Source organism: Osmerus mordax, chromosome 7 (genome assembly GCF_038355195.1).
Source record: "Osmerus mordax isolate fOsmMor3 chromosome 7, fOsmMor3.pri, whole genome shotgun sequence".
Classification (NCBI taxonomy): domain Eukaryota; kingdom Metazoa; phylum Chordata; class Actinopteri; order Osmeriformes; family Osmeridae; genus Osmerus; species Osmerus mordax.
The window spans coordinates 5,428,646-5,442,301 of record NC_090056.1 but is presented as its reverse complement, the minus strand read 5'-3'; the positions used below and the strand labels follow the sequence as shown (position 1 = coordinate 5,442,301).

The following is a 13,656-nucleotide window of genomic DNA, read 5'->3' as shown; positions in this document are numbered from 1 at the left end:
GTATCTTTATTTACACAAAAGTCGATCATCTTTTTCGTGTTTGTAAAAAATAAATGAATAATTGTAAATAACAGCAACAGATACATGCATCTTGATTTTGTGATGCTGTACAGTATGTATGTCTTTAGTTCTTTATAGTGACAAATATTCAGACTTATCAAGAGAGAGCAAACCATCTTCATGGTGAGACTGATTGGGAGGAGTCGATATACAAGACAGTCATTTATCCATTGCGTTAAAGGTAAAACGCTTCTGTCAAAAGATTGTGACACACAAAAGTATCACTTGGCCTAAATGACAATGGAAAAATCTTTCGCAAATGCCTTACAGAAACATTCCCAGTTTTGTCCTCACAATCAACCTCTCACTCTCTCTACTCTTCCTCCCTTGTTCTAAATACAGATTACTAGTCATCTCGTGCTACATCTCCCTTGTGCTTCCCCTCCCTCCCTCTCTCTCTATTTCACACATACACAGGAGGAGGACTGCAGAGACTTGTTGTGTGATACCTCATTATTACCTCATCATAAAAAGACCGTTTCTAAATGGTCCAGTTTCTCTCTATGGCAACTGACCACTGTGTCATAGTGGTGCATGCTCCTCACAAGAGGGAGAGGGGGGGGGGGGGGGGGGCTGAGAGGACCGCCAATGGGAAGCAGGAAACCAGCAACATGAGGAAGGTGGAGGAAAGCTGACCCCTATTGGTCACATCCTGGTCCCATTAATCATATCCTAGACAAATGGAGACCATTTAGAAACTTGTGAGTGTCACTAATTTGAAAATCCTGATCATGTACATGTATAATAATAAACAATTACTGCTTGTGTGTGTATACTTACTGGTGGATACTCTTGGTTCTCGTAGTTGTGAAAGTCTGTTCCCCCCCTCAATCTGAGGCTGTGTAACACGGCGTCGTGAATAGTGGGGAAGAGGAGACTCTTGGGAATGGACTCAGAAAACAAGCCTGCAGTTTTCAACTGCTCCACTACGCAAACTGACAACATTAGGAAACTAGGTTAGCTCATACACACACACCAATGAAAGGCCATATTAGAGGTGGAAATGTAGTAAATAATATATATAGGTAACATGTTTTAAAGCCTGAAGTGTTAAATATGTGTGTGTCTCTGTACAAAATGGTGCTATCTAGGTCAGGAGAGACATGACCTTGATCCAGTTTACAGCTTTAGTGAGTGAATCTGGCTCTACCTTTCAGAATGAGTCAGAGATTTTCTGGTATTGTGGGATGATGTCTCACCTTGGCAACCTGCTATATTCATGTCAACGCCAAGCTCTCCAAAATCTCTGAATATCTATTGGAAGATGAAAAAGGAGATGGACATGGAAAAAAAGATTTGATCATGTTTTCATTTCGGCTACTATTTCCTCTCTCTTCTCATTGCCTTACTTGATTTCACCCCGATTCTAAATTTGCCAGCCTATTCCAAGCATGCAGAATCTTTGTAAGCCTTCAGCGCAATTTTTTTTATGAATGTGACAACACAATGTTACCTAAGGACAAAAACCAACCAAAATAGATTAAAATATAGCTGCAAGCAGCAATGCAGGTTCCTCTGCAAGATTGAAAAATATTATAAAAATGTACATCGTAGAAGATCAGGAGTCAGGTGGCTGAGCGGTGAGGGAATCGGGCTAGTAATCCGAAGGTTGCCAGTTCGATTCCCGGTCATGCCAACTGACGTTGTGTCCTTGGGCAAGGCACTTCACCCTACTTGCCTCGGGGAATGTCCCTGTACTTACTGTAAGTCGCTCTGGATAAGAGTGTCTGCTAAATGTAAATGTAATGTTTGACCAACAACAACAGGCTGAATGGAGATTCAAACTCAAGAGCATGAGGTTGCAAGTCAGCCTCTCTGCTACACATCAACTGTTGAGAGTTTATGAATAGCCATATTGTCTTGCATTCATTTTAGCAACAAATGTAGGTTTTCTATAGCCTGACTCTGCCCTCCTAAGTACTTCAGCTCAATTTTCATTTTGCTTCTGTACTGCGGCTTTAGGTATATTAGTCAGATGTCTTTGTTAAACTTTTTACCGGTCCAATCAGCGAACAGAGGGAGTGGCTGAGAACGATGACGTTGTTCGCTAGTTTGAGTTGTAGTTCCATAATGGCGACGTAGAAAGATGCGGGCGAAGCCATTCGGTCTGTTGTGGCAAAGCTGCCTAATATCCAGAAGTTAAAGCCGGAGCAAGAACAATCTTTCATTTTCCAGCTAGCTCCGTTAGTGGTGAAGGAGTTGGCTAAGGCGAACGCTAGCGATTGGTTATGGCAGATCAGAGTGGCTCTGGGCACTGGGCAGAGTACCCGCCCACAAGGAAGTCAACGCTTGTCAATGGAGCGAGGCCAGACTCTGTACAAATGCAATGTACGAGAGTCTGGTTAGGACCAGGCTAGCAGAGTATAGCCCCTGACTGAAATTTTTTGGAGCGCAAGCAGACCATTTAGGGGCACACCTTATATCGACCTGCAATGCAATTATTACTGTTAATCTTATATTACTATAATCTTATGTACCAAACACAATTAGAAATAGTTCTTGCTCTTTGTGTACTAATCCCCCCCAATACAGTCATATTTTGACATATCAAGGTGAAACTTTGCATGGTACTTCAAGGGGGGTGTCACCTTAAAGCCTATTAGGTTTGAAAAACCATCAATCAAAATTACATTTGATTTAGTGACACAAACATATTGAGGCAATGTGGACATTTACATAAATACACCCCTTTGAGCCATGTTGTATTTGATTCATTTTTCCCAAGTAACACTTTGAAAGACATCAATTCTACACATCTGTACAAAACTTCAAGTCAATTGGATCTTTGGTTCAAGAGAAGATGAGCTTTGAAGGAAAATCCATCATGGTGGACCAACCTTTTAAGGAGTGAGATCTAAATATTACCAACGCTTCCACCAGAGTGAGTTATTTTTCCAAAACGGAAGCTAGCTAGTTTTAGTTAGCTTCCGTTACCTAGCAACCTAGCATAATACTCGTAGCAATGCTAGTACCTGCTAGTGTTACTTGTTAGCCTCCTAATTGTAAATTTTGAAGCCATACTATAGCATTTGTCATATAGTTTTTGTCTATCGGAAAATAGTCGGTTGGAATGTTCAGAATCACACGTGTGACGGTACTCTGTGGGGCCCGCTTTCGAACAATCACATATGTGTGAAGCTACTCCTTAACGGGTTAAGGGTCCTGTAGGCTTTTTTGTTCCTCATTAAATATGAGGCATGTACACTAAGTTTCAGAAGAATTGGAGGAATGGGTTGGAAATGTTATGACTTGACTTTTAGACTTTTGGGCGTGGCCTGTGGCGCCCCCTAGTCGAATGTGGCCCATTATGGTGTGGAGGTACCCACTGGCCTGTAGTATCGATGTGCCAAATTCGAGGAGAAGAAAAATAATAATATTAGGAACACTAACAAAAACAATAGGTTCCCTCCTACCGGAGGAACCCTAAATATGTTTTGGGCCTACCCTCTCTCTTACTTGTTCTTTCCCTTTATATATCTCTTTTTCTATTTGTCACATGCTCTTTGTCAAGGCATTCAGATTACATATTCACCTCAGAATGTGACTAGTAGTTCATGCTTTTCAACCAACCACACACACACAACCACCCCACATACGTTTTTCAGTGTTTTCACTGTGACAGTGTCTGCAAAGTTGGATGTGGAGAAGTCCAGTATGATGGTGCGTGTGTCCAGTCTCTGCCAATCCTCTCCATCTCCCTCTACTGCAGGGATGGTCGTCTGGTTCATATCCACGGTGGTCCCAGTGTCGGAGACAATGTTGTCTCCACTGAAAGCCCAGTTGTCCTGCCCGTTGAAGGGTACCTCGATAATGGACAGGGGTATTCCGTTCCCCTGGTCTTTTTGCATGTCGTCAGGCTGGTCTTTGCCACTGGACTTGTCCTTCAAGCCCTTTAAAAGAACAAAGGGAGGTTTTACACAGACACAGATCCTCTGTAACGGTGTTCAGTGTCGTGCGTGGGCCTCACCAGTTTCTTGGCCATTTTCTTTTGTTTCTTTTCCTCTTTCTTTTTCTCACGCTCCATCACTGCTTCCTGCTGCCTCTTCATGGTCAGCATCTTCTTGACGTCAATCCCGCTCTGTAATACAAGACATCACAGTCTGCTGTCAGAGGAACCGGAGAGAGTACGATAATGAAAGGAGTCATTTTGCACACACCTTCTCTTCCAGGGCTGTCTTGTAGAATTCTTCATTAGCATAGTAGAGGGCGGTGGATGATTGGAAGATGGTGATGCCTGCTATCTTTTTAGCCTGCAGGGATAAACGGGAGATTGGCTATGGGTCATTCTAAATATTGACACACTGATTCCTTTTCCCAGTGTAATGGTATAAACTTGACAGTGACAACATAGGGGTCCGTGTGTCTCTCTCACTTCCTCATAGGTGTCCATGTCCAGGTACAGCTCTGTCCCAGGGACGTGGCCCAGGACAGAGTACAACGGCCTGGGAGAACAGAAAGAAGGAGCAAACACTGAGGACTTGAGCAGACACAACAGCACTGTGTGGACACATGGAAGGTTGGTCTCTCTCGGCTGGTCTAGACTCACAGTTGGCTCCTGAAGATGACAGTGACCAGGGCAAAGACGATAGAGGCGAGCAGGCCCAAATCCAGGTTTAATAGAATGGTGCACACCAGAGTTACCACCCACACCATCTACGGGAGAAGCACACAGAGTCTATTAGGACATTTATAAGGTGTCATTATTTATAGGCTACTTTGAGTGATCTTGTGTTGTTTAACAGTGTCCTGGTGTATAATATTTATATCTAGTCCTTCAATGTAGACCTTCTACAGGTGTAAGTAGCCTGTAATGACTTTGTCTTACCAGATCAATCTTGTTCTGTTTCCACAGAACTGGAATGTCTCCGAACTGCATGAACATGCCCTTTAGGTTTACAAACACAATGACGGACAGGACAGCCTATTGGACGGAGGACACACAGACAGTCAATAGTGTGTTAGTGTGTGTATGTTTGTTAATCAACACTAACAGAAGGTACAAATGTGCATGTGCACAGGCAGGGGGTGGAGTTACCTTGGGCAGTTCCTCAAACAGTGAGCCCAGTTTCAAAATAATCACCAGTATAAGGACTGAAGAGAACACGCCAGCCACCTGACGAAACACAAGCAACACGTGAACCATAACCTGTGTGTGTGTGTGTGTGTGTCTATGTGTTAATGGATGTTTGTAAGAGTGTATGTGTGTGTCTTACCTGTGTCTTTCCCCCTGTGCTCTCCTGGACCAGACTGCGGGACATGGAAGAGGTCACAGCATAGCATTGGAAGAACCCCCCGACTGAATTACTGACACCCAAAGCCACCAATTCCTATGAGGAATGGGGGGTAGGGGAGAGACATACTACAGTATATATTTGTGTGCAACAGCATGACAGGACAAGTATGGCAGAAGAGATGGACCATTTTGGTTAGTAAAACCACTTGGTTTGTAATCATTTTTGATAAATTTGATGAAACTCTAAACTGCAAACCATAACCCAATACATGGTTCTAACAGAGAGACAGAGGGAGAAAGTTCCAGTAGGTAATGAGGGTAGAGATAAATGAGCGAGAGAGGCAGAAGCGTATGCTGCATGGGGTTGTGAAGTTTGTGTGAGACTCAGTCTGTAAGTGTCAGCACAGTATTTCCAGGAGTGGTAGGATGTCACCCCACAGTGACAGTGTGACTAAGTGTGATGGTACATGCTAAACATGGTCTGACATAAAGGCTGGATGAGTCTGGCTGTGCTGGACCTGTACCCAGGTTACTATGAGCCGTGTACATGGCCATGAGTCATGCAATGCTTAGTCATGATACTGTACAATTATTTTGCAAATGTATGTGTGTGTATTCTGTTTGTGTCTGTGTATGTATGTATGTGCAAGTGTTCAAGGAAAAGGTTCTGTGGGAAAACCTTAGGCTAAACTAAAATTATATCTGTGGTTCCAAATTTTGAATTTGTTTTCAGTTTTTGTTTTAGATGTCCTGTGAAGGTTTCACAAAGACATAGTTTTGCTATTACCAATGATGTAAAGTTACGTGTATTGCAAGTTAGATCCAGATGTATATAAACTACATCAAACACCTATTTAATGTGGAGGCAGGGGCGCCGTATAGGGTGGGGAAAGTTATGACGATTCTAAGAGCCCTTGACTTTTATTTTTTATTTTTTATGCGGCCCAAAATTTCTGGCGGCGCCCCTGTGTGTAGGGTGCATGCACAGTGCAGGAATTTCCATTTCACTGAATTCCCATTAGATGGGGCTATTTTCACTAGCACTCAAATGGTCTATTTATGTGTATTTGACTACAAATAAAAATGTCTGTGATAATCTGCATTGTTTACTGAATGATTGTACAATGAATACAATAAAAAATATTTACAGTGTAAGGAACATTTTTCCAATGAAAGATCATAATGGAAATCCCCATGAAGTTTCCATCCCTCTGCAACCCTATGCATGCACCTGTGTGTGTGTCTGTGTTGAAGGCTCACCTGGTTACTGTCTACCTTGTAGCCATGTTTGAGGCCAAAGGTTTTGCCCAAAGAAATGACAATGGCATAGCCAACGACAGCTATGGCAAACGCATCGCCTATTAAGTCTGGGAAGAGACTCAAATCAGGGACCTCAGGGGCATTCATCCTGGTGGGGGAAGAGGGAAAGGAGAACATGGATGGGAGAAGGGGGGTTGGGAGACAGGAGAGATGGGCAGGGTGGAGGGGTGCAGAATATAGGTTATGTGGGTGAAAAGCAGACGTAGTAAATGGTGATGATTACAACCTCATAATTTAAACTTTTTGACTGCTTGCACTAATATACTATACCTAATATACTGCGCCATAGTGCACTGTGCTGTTATAAATATAACGTACTGATACTGAATGATACCGAGACTGACGCACACACAGACAAGCAACAGTGTATCTCTGTACATATTATCTCCATATTTTGTTTTGAGAGCGTACTCTGACCTTATATTGGGTAACCTTATGACCCATACAGACGCACACTATAAAAACACGCACTAGAACAGTAAGCTGTGTGCTGGTACGGTCTGTTTCTACCTTTCTCCAGAATAAAAAGTCCCTGTGAACTCCTACTGTCTAGATCCTTAGAGATCATTCTGACTCAGGCCTCTGTGTACCACACAGTACAGCATGATAAGGCCAGAACCTGATACTGTATCAATCAGTTTGGATCCACTGAACATATGTACACCCCACATACACACACATACACACAAACTTACCCGCTGGGTATTTCTCCTACAACACTAATATGATATTGCTCCTTCAGTTTGGTGTAGTATGATATGATTGTTGCCGCAATAACCTTTTGGACAGGCAAAAGGCAAGATGGTCTTTACATGCATGAAGTTGGCATGCAGTTGTGCGTACAAATATTAGCTCATGTAAATGTGTGTCCTTTTGGGTCTGTTTCATGAATCTCCATTTACAACACAAGATGCTTGACGTGTAGAGCAAGATAACAGGAATTCAAGTGTAAATTAAGGGCAATCATTTCCTACAGGTCATCATTTCCCCCCAAACCTGTAGATTAATGAGCAACCAAGCATCACAGAGGTTAACAGAATCCCCATGACGTTCCTTTGCACTGGATATGCAGCAACAGACAGACCGTGGCCCTTTAGTGGTCACTCAATCACAGATCATTGCAGGGAGGGAGGGAAGAGAAGTTATAGACAAAGGGAAACGTTATGGACTAACCGCTATGAGTTCTATGGGGATGGGCATTGGCAACTTTTTCCTGTAGCAGGAGTTGAGTTCTTTGACCAGAATGAGGAAGGGCAGAGCTACCAGACTGACCACAAGGGTCCCGATGTTGGTCTGAGGAAGCAGCGAACAGATATTCACCAAGCTCTGGGGAAGAAGGGAAGGAAATGGAGGAAGACACTTCAGGAGAGAGATTTCGGTCAGCACCACACACAAGACAAGCACACACTAACAACTTCTAAAACCAAATATTTTGACACAACTAGTTTAAGGCTGAACCATGATAATATTGGCTTAAATATTACCAGCCGTCAACAATAGTACAGAAAGCTAACTGTCCCTAAACTGGTTTCTCTGATCCGAACCTTTCAGGGTTTATAGCTTTCAAGTCAAAGATAATGTGAAGATGATCTTCTACCAAAGGGAGGGACAGTAACATACAAACTACAACTTTTAATTGTCCCGGTAATAATCACATTCAAGTTTTGTGTTTGTGTTTGTCCAACAAATGTGCATGAATGTGTATGCATACTCACATAAATTTGAGAGAGCGGTCCATTAAACTTAGTTTGATCAACTCCAAATATGAATTTGAGCTGTGAAAGAACCACTTGGATGGCTGCAGCGGTTGTGTAGCCACGAACCAGAGGCTCAGAGAGATATGTTGCTAAGAAGCCAAACCTCACCAAGCCCATAAGGATCTGTGTGTGTGTGTGTGTGTGTGTGTGTGTGGGGGGGGGTTGGACAGGAGAAAGGGGCAGGGTATTGGGAGGAAGACGAAGAGAAATGGCTCATTTAAATATAGCGTTCGGTATTTTGTCTGGGGCAGTAAATAGATATAAAAGGAGCTTTGAAGGAAACACACCTGGAAGATTCCCACCAGCAGACTGAGAGAGGATGCCACCTGTACCTTGTAGGCATCCTGCATCACTGTATCTAACACCGCAGTTCCATTGGTCCCATTGTAATTCATGAAGTCGCTGTTTGGTGCCATCCTTTCTGTCACACTGCCAACCATAACACTGATCACAGCAAATGTACCTTGGGGACAAACACACACATTCTAATACTATGTTTTTCATCAGTCCCGCGCCGCTCACTCTCACTCTTTCTCTCACTTCTTCCAACTCTTTCTCTTACCTATGGATATGTGTCTGGACGTGCCAAAGAAAAAGTAGACAAGAACCGGGTAGAAGGAGGTGTAGAGGCCAAACACAGGAGGAACTGATGCCAGAAGTGCATAGGCCATACCTTGAGGAGAAAGGCATGTTAATAATATATGGGATTTATAACTGGACATAAGAAGCCTTAACTAATTCATTTGACTGTTCGGGAAAAGTTTGATTTTCGTGCTAGCTCCGTTAGTGGTTAAGGAGTTGGCTAAGGCGAATGCTAGCCATTGGTTATGGCAGATCCAGAGGGGCTCTGGGCAGATCCAATAGTTTTAAACTTCAACAGAGTACCCGCCTACAAGGAAGTCAACGCTTGTCAATGGAGCAAACCCAGACTCTGTACAAATTTGTGTCCCTGTGTGTGTGTGTGTGTGTCTATGTCTGTGTGTGTGTGTACAGACGGACCCTGAGGCATGTGCATAATGCCCACACTGATGCCCGACACGATGTCTCCCATAAGATTCTCCCTGATGGGGTACAGGGGCAGCCAGGACAGGACAGGTATACAGCCCAGCACAGTGCGCTTCAACCTGGGCACTGAACATCTGACACCAGGGGGTAAGGGGTGGTGGATGGAGGAAGAGGGTGAGGAAGAGAATGAGAGAGGAGGGTTAATCAATGTTTCTATAGTCCCCGCACACTTAATTTAATTCAAGTACACTAATCCTGTCCAAACATCATTGTCAAGTTATCAGAAGATTGAATCAAGTATGTCTGTACTAGGCTGTGATGCAAGCCAGTACTCTCCTGATTCACTGAGGTAGCCAGGGTCCCATTAAAGCCGAGAGAGAGAGAGAGAGAGAGAGAGAGAGAGAGAGAGAGAGAGAGAGAGAGAGAGAGAGAGAGAGAGAGAGAGAGAGAGAGAGAGTGTGAGTGTCCATCTGTAGTTTGAGTGATAGACCAGCTGCAGCATGACCTTTATCTGCTGGCAACCCTGTGGGCTGTGTTTAACCCTACAACCCTACAATAACAAGCTCCAGATCCACAACAGGGAAGGTGACAGCGTAACCATGACACAGATATGATCAGATATGACAAATGAGGAAATTTAACATACTGTACTCTATATTCATGGTAAGAAACGTTGGCAGCAGATGAGTGTAAAACAGATTACAGTACAAAATGAAGTTATCAAGTAATGTAAACAACTATTGAGACACTTTTAAAGTTATTTTTTATGAATGAAGTCATTTTTAGTTATGTGTTATGTGTAAAAAATATTTTCTCTTCCGTCTTTGATACAGTAGTTTTTCGGTCAGGAAATTTTACACACTGGTTTCTGTTTGGTAGCTCCCCACGTCATATCACCATGAACACTATGTGAAGTGGTGGACGATGTTTCTGTCACAAGAGTGCTGCGCTGGCTCTGATCCAGAGGATTATACGCCTGACTTGAACAAATGACCTAGACGAACCTGGACATTTCTCTCTTTCATTCATAATGTCACTTCCTCTCAGCTTCCTTCCTTTCTTATCCCATCCCTATCAATGTATCTGAATTGCATAATAATATACATTCGTATGTTAATTAATAAGTACACTTCAACATCAATTGAAATGTATCCCGACTGTTAGCCCAGCCTTGCAACTAATTTAATTTTGGTAGAAAATGGAACTAGGCTACATAGGGTACCTAGTATGTTCAACCAGCCAATCATCCATAGGCTACAGGTCAAGCAGTATGCAAAGGAGCAGTGGGTTATGCTGATAGCATGCCTGTATGCACATAGTGGGACTGCAGTCTATGCCTCCCTAAAATGTTATTATTTAAAGTATAGCCTAGATAGGCAACAGTAGGCTATAACGACCAATATTGCCCAGTTCATTTCTACGACAGTTTTCACTTCCAAAAGTGCCCTCGTTGGAGATAGACTGAAAATTAAATGTCTACAGACATTAAAATCATTTAAGCTGTTAATAGGCTACTCAATGTCATTTCATTGTTGATACATAGTCTAGACATTGTCTTTCGATGTGGGTCTCGACTAGTTGAAGCAAACTAAATAAGCCACACAGTGCTAGAAATTAATTATTCCGCGGGAAGAATTATGGTTGTTATGCTGACATGACGGTCCTCATTTGATATGCTGCGATGATTGTTATACTGGCTAGCCAAATTTTTGTTTTGTTTTGGCTATCTTGGGTCAATCAGCTTCAAATGGCGCAAAACACGACAACGCAATAGGCTATTAACGGGCGATAGGCCTAAGCAAAACAAGCAGGTTAAAGATTGATACATTTTCAGTAAAACAAAAAAGCATAGGCCACAATAATGTTAAGCAGTCTATGATAGTACTAGGCTATTTATTACAATAACAAAACTTGTAACACGTTTAACAAAACCAATTCTTATAGTAGCCTGTCTGTAGTTTTATCAGTCTAATTCGTGGGAGCGACTAAACACCTCTGCTTCCCGGTATAAGAAAAGTCCCTCCCTCTCTTCCTCTCTTATCCAGCGTCCCTCTCTTACCTCATGGAATCTTTTAACCGTTGTCTCAGGGGGGGTTTGTTAGAGTGTGTCCTCTTCCGGGCTTTCTCGTCCAGACAAGGCTCATCCAGAACGTCTCTCTCCACATAAAACTCTTTAGTCCCCTGCGCCACCATGGTCAACCTGTCCTGGTTCTCCTTGACTTTGTCTATCTATAACTACAAGAAAGATTGCTGCGATGAAAGTGAACAGGTCTGTTAAGAAGCTTCTCTCTTTCACAGGTGTTTGTCCAGGTTTGTCTGAGAACAGTGAATGAACAGGTGTGACGGTCTCTCCCCTGTTCTTATGAGGGAAGACACACACACACATTTATACACCACGCCTCCCCATACAATTGTGAGTATATGTTTTTGTGTGATCTCTTGATGATTGACCTTGGGAAAACTCCAGCATGACTCAGCACACACATTTATACATAAGTGCATAGATACATACATGCATGCATGCATGCATACATACGCAAATGCAAAATTAAAACTCTCATGGACCAATTTTAAAGTCTATATATACAATGATTATATAATAAATACAGAACAAATATGTTTTGTCTCAGTTACTATGTTTTTTTATATTTGATATTGAGTTCAAGTCTTTTATTGTCAGATGCACAGAACAATACAAGGTCAGACTGGGCACTGAAATTCTTGGAACAAGACAAAGCAAAGCAACCTTGCATAACATAACATAAGTATTCAGTTTAACATAGATTACATCTATGATAAGCTAAGATATAATAAACCTCCTAAATATACAAAATAATATACAATATACAGTACCGTATACTAATCTTTAATACACATAATAACCTATACTAACCTTATAAACCTATACTAACCTAGAGACAAGTGGGGTACAATTAATGCAATAGTGCAATTTTGCCAAAAGTGCAACCAGTAGCTGAAAGTGACAGTTTGTAAAGTGGCTAGTGAGTAGTGTATCAATGTCCATTCAGAAGCCTGATGGCCCGAAAAAACTTGTCCAGTCTGCGTGTGCGTGACCGAATGCTTCGGTATTGCCTGCCAGAAGGCAACAGGGTAAAAAGACTGAAGGATGGGTGGTAACAGTCTCTTAGGATCCTGCCAGCTTTCCTGAGGCATCGTGTGTGACCCTAACCCTTCCTGCCAATGATGAACTCAGCAGACCGGACTATACTACTTCAGGCCTTGTGGTCCCTGTCTGTGCAGCTCCCATACCACACTGTGATGCCACCAGTCAGTGTGCTCTCTATAGTGCATCTGTAGAAGTTAGTGAGGATGACTGAGTCCATGCCAAACTTCTTCAGTCTCCTCAGGAAGACGAGCCGTTTCCGGGCCACTTTGACCACCTTGTCTGTGTGAGCAGACCAGTAGAGGTCATTGCTGATGTTCACCCCGAGGAACCTGAAGCAGCTGACCTTTTCCACTTCGGATCTGTTTCTTGTACCAACTTATCAAGTTGGTTTACTGTCTCACATGTATATGTACGACAATTACATTCTCACTGGCTTTCAACAATAATAAACTAAAAAGATTCAAATGAATTTAATAATTACATATATCAATAATGATACTGAAATAATTGAAAAAAAGTGAGGTCAAAATTGAAGACACAAGGAGAAACGAGAACAAATGAAGGACAAACTGTGGACAGAGAACAGTAAAGTAATACTTATCTTTCTTGTACCTGTATGGTATCTTGAAAATAACTTATACGTCCTCCAGCAATTGCAGAAAGTAATTGTTACGCAATATGGAAGATTATAATATAGAGCTGTGCTGAATTGGACAGACTGTTCAGGGCGAGTTTAGACATCCATAAACTACCTCAGCAAAACAGATCCAAAGTTTTATGCATTTTCAAACACACTAAGACACCAACTGTTGATGCACCTTTTCCAAACAATTTGTTTAACCTCTCAATTTCACATCCATTGATCACAATCTAAATACGTACCTATATATCTTTGAGAGATGTATTGTTTACTGAGGTAAAATATTTGGTGTACAGAACATTTTGTTCCGCTTTAGAATTATGTACTTTCAGTGGTGTGTGGGTTGTTGGTTTAGATGTTGCTTTGAGATGTTTGCTTTGAGAATTAAATATTTAGAAATGTTTTAATGGTCTGGATGTTGTTGGTTTAGATGTTGCTTTGAGGTGTTTGCTGTAGAATTAGAATACTTAGGAATGTTTCATTTTCAGTCAACAGGGATGGTAGGGATGTCAGC

The 13,656-nt window shown here is 42.1% G+C and overlaps 1 protein-coding gene across 1 annotated transcript; it reads right to left on the bottom strand.

The window, feature by feature from the left end:
- Nucleotides 1-657: 657 nt before the first annotated feature.
- On the bottom strand, nucleotides 658-11,602 carry LOC136945348 (solute carrier family 26 member 6-like). The gene is made up of 19 exons (XM_067239118.1): nucleotides 11,435-11,602; nucleotides 9,370-9,509; nucleotides 8,933-9,043; nucleotides 8,658-8,833; nucleotides 8,329-8,493; nucleotides 7,787-7,939; nucleotides 7,309-7,391; nucleotides 6,554-6,701; nucleotides 5,274-5,387; nucleotides 5,096-5,173; nucleotides 4,886-4,981; nucleotides 4,607-4,713; nucleotides 4,433-4,502; nucleotides 4,218-4,310; nucleotides 4,028-4,138; nucleotides 3,657-3,950; nucleotides 1,260-1,314; nucleotides 841-995; nucleotides 658-732 (listed from the first exon to the last, which is right to left on the bottom strand). Exons 1-19 carry the CDS (start codon nucleotides 11,566-11,568, stop codon nucleotides 706-708), a joined length of 2,310 nt encoding a protein of 769 aa, XP_067095219.1. The 5' UTR covers nucleotides 11,569-11,602; the 3' UTR covers nucleotides 658-705.
- Between the last annotated feature and the right edge of the window lie 2,054 nt (nucleotides 11,603-13,656).

What these genes read in the sequence shown, in the direction of transcription:
- LOC136945348 (XM_067239118.1), bottom strand. Translation starts at nt 11,568, where the DNA reads ATGGTGGCGCAGGGGACTAAAGAGTTTTATGTGGAGAGAGACGTTCTG. An exon ending in GTCCAGACACATATCCATAG is followed by an intron (nt 8,834 to 8,932) that starts GTAAGAGAAAGA and finishes TTTGTCCCCAAG; the next exon opens with GTACATTTGCTGTGATCAGT. An exon ending in ACATGGACACCTATGAGGAA is followed by an intron (nt 4,311 to 4,432) that starts GTGAGAGAGACA and finishes TTATCCCTGCAG; the next exon opens with GCTAAAAAGATAGCAGGCAT.